This window comes from Morchella importuna (assembly GCF_003444635.1).
Source record: "Morchella importuna strain M04M26 chromosome Unknown Morimp01GS006, whole genome shotgun sequence".
NCBI lineage: Eukaryota > Fungi > Ascomycota > Pezizomycetes > Pezizales > Morchellaceae > Morchella > Morchella importuna.
Genome location: NW_025763403.1, coordinates 863,967 through 873,778, shown reverse-complemented (window position 1 = coordinate 873,778; position 9,812 = coordinate 863,967). Strand labels below are relative to the sequence as shown.

The following is a 9,812-nucleotide window of genomic DNA, read 5'->3' as shown; positions in this document are numbered from 1 at the left end:
TAATTTACAAATATTATATTACCCTTTTTTCCAAATATGCCTACATATAAGAACTACATACTTACTGTTGGCGCCTACTTTTAGTGCATACATGTAGTCATGTTGTATTTGAGGTCTCATGCAGTATTTAAATAGAGAGTAGAACAGCGCTCAAAGTGAAGATCAAGATCAAGAGAGAGTACGTGGAGGTTGTGGTTGCACGTTGACCGACCGGATGGATAAATCCGGTTTGATATCTGCGGATCTCAAAATGAAGTTCGGAAAAATTAAAGCTTTCATTTTGTATTGGTTGTGTGGTATGGTTAGATTGGTTTCGAGCTCGGTCCTGGCTTGGTCCTTGGGAGGTAGGTAATGTATGGGGTTTGGGTGATAGTTATTAAGTACATATGTACTCTACTGGTGTTGGAAAGATATAGGTAGTGTGGAACCTTCTGCTGATCTGGACAGCTATAGTAGTGCCAGTTGGTTTGTGTTTTTCTCAAATTGTTGGAGTCATAATGCTTTCTTGTTCTTGTGCAATACCAAGATCTGCAAATGGAGCACATTCCTACCCTCTACAATTCAAATCCAATCATAAAATCCTCACTTCATTAAAGTCTATATACCCCCGCCCCCTCCCCCTCCCAGTCACCCCTCCCACCCCTCCCACACCAACACTTAATGCGTCGCCTTTGCCCTCTTCGCCCTAACCCCCTCCACCGCCTCATCAAACCTCAAGAAGCTTCCAAAGCCCTCCAGATACGTCCCCAGCACCCACATCCACCACGCGCGCTCAAACCTCGGCGTCTGGTGCCTCCACAGCCGGCTCCGCACCATATGCACCGTCTCCGCGACATGCACCAGCACCATCAGGAACAGACACTCGTAGTGGAAGCGCGCAAACAGCGCTGCGAGCGTGGGGAGGGCGAAGAATAGATAGCTGCCGCGGCGTTAGTTGCATCCTAAGGGAAGCGGAATGGAGGGGTGGGGGAGATAAGGGCATACTCATGAATCGCCGCCCCCGGCTCAAAATTGCTCCGAAAGCTAAACCCATAATACCCCAAACACACTCCCAAGAACGTGACCCACTGCACGAGCGTGCGCGGGGGAACATAGAAGTCGATGACAATGGGGCTCTTTCCGAGCCCCTCGAGGGCCTCGTGGTGCATGTAGACCATTCTGTCGCGCGCGTCGGTGTAGGTCTCCATGGGCGTGGGGCGGATGGGGATGTAGGTTGTTGTTGTGGCGGTGGGCGAGGAGCGTGAGGAGATTGTCAGCTGCGTGAGGGAGATGTCGACGAGTTCTGCGGTGGCGGCGAGGGACGGGGGCAGGCGGGAGTAGTGCTGGAGGAAGTCGCTGAGGGAGGAGGAGTGGTCCGTGTTCATGTGGGTGATTATGCGCTGCTTGGTGGCGGCGTCGGAGGAGGGGGTGGGGCGCTGGGTCGTCATTTTGGATGGGGGGAGTGTTTGCAGAAGTGGTGAGGAGGTGAGGTTGGAGATGTGGGGGAGATGTGGGGGAGATGTGGGGTCGGTGTCGATAGGTAGCCTCAATGATCGTATCACCGCGTTTCTTGGCGAAACACGTTTCAGGCACCGCACGGGAAGTGCAAAGTGAAATCGGACCCGTTTTTTGATAAGCTCAAGCACTGAGATGTAGCAGTGGTAAGGCTTGTTAACGAGTGGATATATCTCTATTGGCCAATTCGGTGGAATATAGCTGTGAGTCAAAGTGAACCTACACATGGGCTTTTCTCCATGAACTAGCACAGACTTTGTGCGGGAGTTTGAAATTGAACTGACATTGATATTTTGTTTGTCGCATTGTGGCAAACATGCCCTAGAACTCGAGTATTGCCACGTAGAACTGTGAGGAATAGGTGGTGTGAGTCTGTCCTCAAGCATGGTGTATATAACCACAGAAGCTCCTGTAGTCTCCCCAACATCTTAATTAAACAATTTGGCCATGCGTTACTGCAAAAGGATATGCTTCGTCTGTATCATGCAAGAGCTCTCAGAATCCTTGACTGGGAAACGAAGCTCGGGATACCGATTGACCTGCCACCCCGGCCCGAGTCGGGATTACTCAAGTATAATATTACGTTCCATGTCTTGAGTAGTAGATCCTTCTAAAAATTGCGTAGGAGCTAACGGCGATGAAATATTTCTGATAGAGCTGATTGGCGAAATGCTTGTCGAATTCCCCGGTGGATACGATGCCGTGGTTGCGGCATGCCGAAATGATGACTCGAACGGACGATGATCACGATGCAGTGCTTATGGACCTTCTGCAACAAGTATAGCAATAATCCGAGGACTTATCATACCCCGCTCCTCGGCCTGGTTCTCAGATGCATTGTCGCCATGTTGAGCTGGCCACGACGAGTATATAAAGCTACTCCCCCATATCACCATAGAGCTCCAGAAGCAAGTTTCACACCTCACAAGACCCAGCCCACCATGTTCACCGCACTCTCCACTGCCGTAGAAGCTCTCAAAACCCACTACACCACCTCCAACCCCATCTCGCACGCCCAACACAACTCCCGCCTCTCCCATCTTCCCGCCGGCAATACCCGCTCCCTCCTCTCCTACCCGCCATTCCCGCTCTGTGTCCGCTCCGCCGCCGGCGCAACCATCACCTCCGTCGACGGCGCCGCCTACACCGACTTCCTTTGCGAATATAGCGCCGGCCTCTTTGGTCACTCGCACCCCGTGATTCTAGCCGCGCTCCGCAATGCACTCGACAATGGCGTCAACTTTGGCGCCGTGAACGAGCTCGAGGGCGAGCTCGCGGCGGCCCTGCGCGCCCGCTTCGAAGTGGACAAGATCCGCTTCACCAATTCGGCGACGGAGGCGAGCATCATGGCGCTGGCGGTGGCGAAGGTATATACCGGGCGGAAAAAGGTGTGGTTGTGGTCATTTCCCCGTTTCTTCTCTTTCATAGTTTCGAGGCGGAGGGTAATGATCGGTTTTGCTTGTTTTGCACATGGCATTGTAGATTCTTGTTTTCTCCGGCGGCTACCACGGCGGCCCACTGGGCTTTGCAGGCGGCGTCTCAGCACCACACAACATTCCGCACGAATATGTAATCGCACCATACGACGACATCCCCCGCACTGCCGCACAGCTCTCGCAGCTCCCGCCAGACACACTCGCCGCAGTGCTAGTGGAGCCCATGCTCGGCTCTGGTGGGTGCATCCCGGCCTCCATCGAGTTCCTACAATACCTCCGGACGGCCGCGACAGAGCTCGGGGCGGTGCTAATCTTTGACGAGGCGATGACATCGCGGCTGCACTGGGGCGGGCTGCAGAAGAAGCTAGACATCAAGCCGGACATGACAGTGCTGGGAAAGTATCTCGCTGGCGGAATGAGCTTTGGCGCGTTTGGCGGGCGCGGGGAGATCATGGAGCTGTTTAGCGGCCGGTTGACGCACGCGGGGACGTTCAACAACAATGTCCTCAGCATGGCGGGCGGGGTTGCCGCGGGGCTGTTGACGGCGCAGATTCTGGATGCCATGAATGTGCTTGGTGATGAGATGCGGGTGAAAGTTGAAGGTGTGCTGGAGGGCAAGACGGGCGGGAAGGTGGGCATCAGTGGGATGGGGAGCTTGATGGCTTTCAAGTATTCGGGGAGGGACGAGGTGGAGACGGGGCTGGTGAGGGAGTTGATGTTTTTTCATCTGTTGGGGGAGGGGCTGTATATTGCGTATCGCGGGTTCATGTCGTTGAGTATTGTGCATGAGAGGAGCCATGTGGATGCGTTTGTGGGCGCGGTGGAGAGGTTTGTGAAGAAGTATGGCGAGATGCTGCGGGAGTGATGGTGGAGTGTGGAGGAGTACTTGGGGGAAGAACTAATCATGGGAAGGGTGAAGAATCTCGACATCAGAGAATGGAACTCTACTTATAAATAAATCATTTCTTATACAAGCCCGTTTTGTAACCACACACCCCCATACACCAGAGTACAGCAATCACAGCCACCACACAAAGATTATTGTGAAACTTTTTTTTATTATAGTCATTACTCATCTAGGGTATTCTATACACCTTTTAAGAACCAAGGAAAATTGAAAACTTTTATATCAAAAAACTCATAATCAGGCAACAGCAATAGTGCTGACCGACTTTGGATACAACCCAAGCCACTTGAGCAGGTTATGGCGGTTCATAAAGTCCCTCTGCACCTTTCCAAAGAAGTATATAAAGATGGACAAGAAGCAGATTGCCGTCTGGATCGCTCCCATAATGTCAAACACCCTCGCCGGACCCTACATCAATGATTCCACAGTCAGCATCAACACCACCTCACCATCACAAAATCACAAGAGCTTCATAGAACGGTGGTCAACTCACATCCGTAGCAACCCAGCCCACCAAAAAATACGTCGCCCCAAACGCAAAAAAGTTCTTGAGCAACAACACCGACACCAACATCTCCACACTCACATCCCGATGCGCATCCAGGATATACGCAAACGTCGCCGTGCAGCTCATGACCACGGCGAACGTCAGGAAGCCGTACAGCACCGAGGGGACAATCCAGTGCAGATGCATCTCTGCGACATGGCCGTATGCGTAGAGACCGGGCAGGCCAAACATGGCGACGGGGATGACGAGGATGATGCGGAACTCGGGCTCGTAGACGTTGTTGTTGCGCCGGGCGAGCGTTTTGGCGAGGTAGTCGGAGAGGAGGCTGCCGGCGAAGTAGGCGATTACGGCGCCGAGGAAGGGCGCGGCGTACATGTAGCCGAGTTGCTCCGGGGTGAAGTTTGTGGGCGGGCCGGCGAACATTTGGGCGAGGACGACGGAGACGGCGATGCCCTGGTGGTGGTGGTGGGGGTTAGTTTGTGGGTTAATTGCAATTGGGAGAGATGGATGTGGGGGGGGGGGGGGATATGGATATGAGGATGGGTATGGAGATACGTACCCAGGTTATGAAAGAGCCCTGAAAGAGGAAGCCCCAGATGGTGGCGGGATAGAGGAAGAGGGCCAGTGGGGCGAGTAGGAGCTTGAAGAAGTTCTCGTCCGAAAACCTCCCGTTGTACAGCTTTAATTCCTGCAAGAATGTCTTCTTTACTTCCGCACTAGTATTGCCCGAAGATACTGGTTCCGCGGGTGCCTCTGAAGCATCAGTATTGGCTTCCTTCGCCGCGGCATCAGGAACTGCAGCATTGGCCTGTCCAAGATGCTCATCCAGATCACTCAGGTTGTCCTCGGAGGCATAGTCGGTGTTGAAGATGGCCGGTCTGTTGTATGCATGTTCCGGGACCAGGAAGAAGATCAAGAACACGATAGGGCCTAAGAAGGCGCTGATTATCTGGAATTGCGCTCTCCAGCCGTGGTGCATGGAGATGTATCCTCCGAGGACTGGCATGAAGTATGTACTTCCCAGAAAGCTCAAGTTGTAGAAAGCAATTCTCTTGCCTCTTTGATGGACCTATATCTCGTGTTAGTTTCTTATTCATTGACATCGATATAGCTTTACTTGTGAACTTACAAAATACATATCCCCAATTGACGAAGGAACGATTGTTTCAAACGCCCCAAGTCCAAGACCCTGAAGTACCCTTGCACCCAAGAAGCTATCCGCGCTCGTCGCGAGTGCATTCCAGATCCCCCCGATGAAAAGAAGAATGATAGAAAACAGGTAGACCGGACGCTTTCCCCAAACGCGGGCAAATGCAGAACCTATGAGCCCAGCAACAGCGGCCGGCCAAAACTGCCAACCAGCGAATCTAGCCACAACGTGATAGGTTGTATTAAATTCTTTAACTAAAACCGCATTAATTGGGGCTACGGCAGGACCAAGGACTCCAGCTAGAATCAAATGTTAGTAAATGTATTGGGGCCAGGTCAATGTTGTACGTCGCTGGGGGGGTCAATGACTTACCAACCGCTGCAGCGAGACATAGAATAACCAGCGTGAGATCACGTTTCCACAGGGGCCAGTTCTAAACTTGCCGTTAGCATGATATGGAAGTCTTCATTCATCGTTTGAGCTCATACCAGCGGGTCGTTGGGAGAGTCTGAAGGTTGGGGAACAAGTAACATGTTGCTATCTCTCCCAGTTGCACGCTTGAGATTGATTCTCTGATTTGGCGACTCTTCGGACCTTGCGTCCTCGTATAATTGAGTAGTACCCGGCACATGCCTCAAAGGCTTCGGTTCCAAGATCCACATTCCCATCTTGAATTGATTCGTATGCGGCGGTTCTTGTTGTTGTCGACAAGCGATGGAGGGGAGCAGTGGTGGTTAAGTATGTAGTGGGTGGGTATAAGAGGTGGCTAAGTTCATTTTCTAATTTCTTTTCATTTTTTTCAGTTGTTAAGAAAAAACTACATGTCGTCTATCAATCGTCCTGATAGTGGCTGCCACTTCTCTTATTGGTACCTTCTCCAGGGATGTTCTTCCGGGTATTTTTGAAAAATCGTCATGCTGAAACGCAAGGCTGGATGAATATCATGATGCATGTGCAAACCTGCAGGAGTACTTTATGTTATACCAATGGCTACTCTAGCTCAATAGAGCGCACTACCGACCTGATTACCCGCATGAGGGAAGGCTTCAATCTCATAAAAGAGTCTCAATGTTTGTTTTCTCCTCTGTCGGGGGTCCTTGTTCAAGTTATCCACATGTATCACAGGTACTTATGCAGGTCTTGAAACACTAGGCCCGGGTATCTTGATCTTGTTTAAGCGATTTCCCTTGTGAGAAGAATCCTCTCTCGTCTGGCTATGATTCGGATCCATGGTGCTAGGAACTGTATTCTACTAGAGTAGATCCCCCGCTCTTCGCCATCCTAGTGCCCACATGAACGTTTATTCCCAAGGGGATTTCCATGTCGCCCTCATAACCAGGAACAAACCCAAGCGGTCTGTGCGCTCGACATAACCGTTGTGCATGGATATTGGCGAAGTTGCAATGATGTCGTACGTGTTGGTGGCCTCGGCATCGCGAATATTGCGTACCTAATTATAACAGGTACAGCGCTATACGTAGTTGATCTTGGGAACCGATTCGTTTATTTTACGGATATTCAAGAGAAAAGGAAAAGGATGATACATACAAGTTATCCCGACGTTTAAGAAGACTATCTCTCTCAATCAGGGCTGCTGAAGATAAACGCAGTCTCAATGTGATTAAATGCGAATTGGCGGTGTTACAACAGCGAAACTCATCCCTAATATCGATCAATCAATATCCATGTTCGTCAGGCCTTTATAGACCGGACTGGACCCGGAAAGCTCATCATGATAATCCCGTCGGATCCGTCGAAACAACACGTTTTTGATTGCCTTTCTACTCTAACATCCGTCGAAAAAAGGACATCAGACTGGCGAGTGTTTGGCGGCCTTAATAGGTATTCAATATTGTAATCACATCTGTAGCGGAGACTTCGCTTGAGGATATGTATTCCTATGAGTAATTAACTTTAAACCCGTAATAAGAACAGAAGGGTGGGTACCAAGCGGTGAATAAGAGTAATAGCCGTGTGATTGCAGCTCTGGGTATTAGACAAGTGGACAACTTTAAAATAGGCCTGTCAAGTATCGTCGTACTCTACTACCTAGTTGCAGGTGGAAAAAAATTTGCAGGTCTCTCTACCAATCCGCTTCATTCTATGCAGCCACAGATACACCAATTGGCCACAGAGTATGTAGAAATTATTCGAAAATGAGATCTTTCACTCTGCGACGACCCTAGATCCGAGCCCGTGGCGAGATTTAAGAGAACGTTCTTCTACCAGGGATATGTATTAATTAGAGGGACGTCGTCCCTGGATGTCGATCATCAGGGTTTCCCTTTAGCGGGAGTTGTAAGCGATACAGTACCCTGCCTAAGCTATCCGTTTCCCTACAGTAGCTACTAAGGGGACAAGTCAGTCAGACATCTCTCTACACGACCGCAATTATGCTACCGTGGCAGAAATAAACGAGGTTTCGGTGAGAATAGAAGAAAGCTGATAACAAACTTTGGTGTTTTGCCCAATGCAAATAGTTATATTGGAGCTCCAGTATTCGTAAAATAGATCTCTCAAGTGTGCATTCTTCGAGAACCAGTAGCTTCAGGGATAACTGGCATCGCAATGATTCCGACAAGCGGACTCTCCAGGGAATAACCTGACAGAAAGCTTAACTAGAATCCTCGGGAATATCACCGGCATCGAGTAGTCCGAGTTCCAAGCCCATTACAATGTATTTGTAGTGCGTGTATTGACCGTAATTCCCAATCAACCCCGGGCCGAGGATCACACGGGATGATAGAGTAGTACAGTCGCTCACCTAGAGTACTGACGGCGGATTCTGTCTGATGGTTCTGTTTGCAGTAATTTGCCCTTGGCGTCCATACCCTAACTCTGTTATTGGTCTCAAATCCCTGACCGCCATCAGACAGGATCCGCCTTCACCCCGTGAGTGAGTGTACCTTGGTAAATACATACCGTGGTAGTCAATGCCTGGTACCATGGTGCCATTGTTGCTAGATCCTTTAAATTTAGAAAGTCCCCTTGTTGGAAACATTGGAAAGTTACATACCATATGAAAGTAATTCACGTTATCTCGGATCTCTGACTATCCTCTCTTGCGGGGAAGCTCGCAAAGCCATAGGATTCTGAGACGAATGGATCTATCTATTGGCGGGCCAAAGCATACATGTATGATATACCGGATAAATTCTGCAACAGTTTATAAAAGATGTGATGAAAAGTGAGAAGTTGGCCCTTTTGAATCTGAATCAGAATCATCATCTACCCTGGCCCCCGCTACGTGGTTTACAACCACTGAATAAATTTCGAAGCGTCTCATTCGGTAATGGAAACACCATAGTTCAGGAGGATTGAATTGTTGATAAATCTATAATTCGTAATTACCTTGGCCGCACAAGTGATAGGCTAGTGCAGGTACAAACTTGTACTCAGCAACTACCTGATACATTCAAAAGTGTTCGTGATTCTGATTTTGGAGTGAGACATTTCTCCATATGTAACCGCGGCGGACCATCAAGAACCCCCAAGAGAAGACTTTTCCAGTGACCAATGGCGCCCAAATTAATGAAGAATAAGATCAATGACCTATCTTCTTTTTATATATAGTCACAAACTATATTATATATTTTTCGTTGTTTTGAATCTCAACTTTAATAACATCAGTATTACGGGTGCGCCACACTGCACACTGACATTAAAACTATATCACGAACACTTTTGCTGAGTGGCTGTACGTAACGCACTTTAGTTTTACAACGTGAGAAGGGCGTGGCTTCAGCTGCCACTCTCATGCAGCAACTGCAGAGGCATGGAATACTGCGCCGCAGCTGCACCACCTCTCGCCTATACCACAGGCCTAGGCCGATCAAAACAGAGAGGTCACAAAAGTCTCAGTTCCCCGCACGGATAGTCAGACTTTCGATATCCTGCGAGTGAGAAGATATGACCAACACGCCGGTAGGGTCAACGGCCGTCGGCTACCTTGTGTCGTCGCGGGACCGCAAGCTGAATGTCTCGGATAGCTGGAAGTCATGCAAAGAGTTGTTTCTGGATTACTGAGCTGTACTCAGCGTTTGTGAACACCACCGCTATTGCATGCTATACAAAAAGGTTGTCTTGGCTATTTTTTGTATGTAATGCCGGTTGTGTTCACAAACGCTGTGAAAAGGAGTAGTAAGTGTTTCTAGACCGGGATAGTCCAATTATCAACATCTCACCCTCCTCAAAATACTCAAAGGTGATGACTTAAGTTTGTCACAAGGACGAAATAGACTTTGGAGACCCTCTAGTTTCGCCGAGTGGCCGAGTGGGACCCTTAAGAGTCGATCTTTGCGTACGGGGTCAGTACGA

General features: G+C 49.5%; 3 protein-coding genes across 3 annotated transcripts; 1 reads left to right on the top strand and 2 right to left on the bottom strand.

Moving 5' to 3' along the window:
• Nucleotides 1-657: 657 nt before the first annotated feature.
• On the bottom strand, nucleotides 658-1,427 carry LAJ45_03046 (uncharacterized protein; the record flags this gene model as incomplete). The annotated part of the gene is made up of 3 exons (XM_046112635.1): nucleotides 658-919; nucleotides 985-1,023; nucleotides 1,069-1,427. The coding sequence occupies 3 exons, from the start codon at nucleotides 1,425-1,427 to the stop codon at nucleotides 658-660; spliced, it is 660 nt and encodes a 219-aa protein (XP_045974124.1).
• Nucleotides 1,428-2,435: 1,008 nt separating this feature from the next.
• On the top strand, nucleotides 2,436-3,795 carry LAJ45_03045 (uncharacterized protein; the record flags this gene model as incomplete). Its single annotated transcript, XM_046112634.1, has 2 exons — nucleotides 2,436-2,882; nucleotides 2,977-3,795. The coding sequence occupies 2 exons, from the start codon at nucleotides 2,436-2,438 to the stop codon at nucleotides 3,793-3,795; spliced, it is 1,266 nt and encodes a 421-aa protein (XP_045974123.1).
• Nucleotides 3,796-4,074: 279 nt separating this feature from the next.
• On the bottom strand, nucleotides 4,075-6,163 carry LAJ45_03044 (uncharacterized protein; the record flags this gene model as incomplete). Its single annotated transcript, XM_046112633.1, has 6 exons — nucleotides 4,075-4,245; nucleotides 4,331-4,798; nucleotides 4,905-5,414; nucleotides 5,475-5,794; nucleotides 5,868-5,928; nucleotides 5,984-6,163. 6 exons carry the CDS (start codon nucleotides 6,161-6,163, stop codon nucleotides 4,075-4,077), a joined length of 1,710 nt encoding a protein of 569 aa, XP_045974122.1.
• Between the last annotated feature and the right edge of the window lie 3,649 nt (nucleotides 6,164-9,812).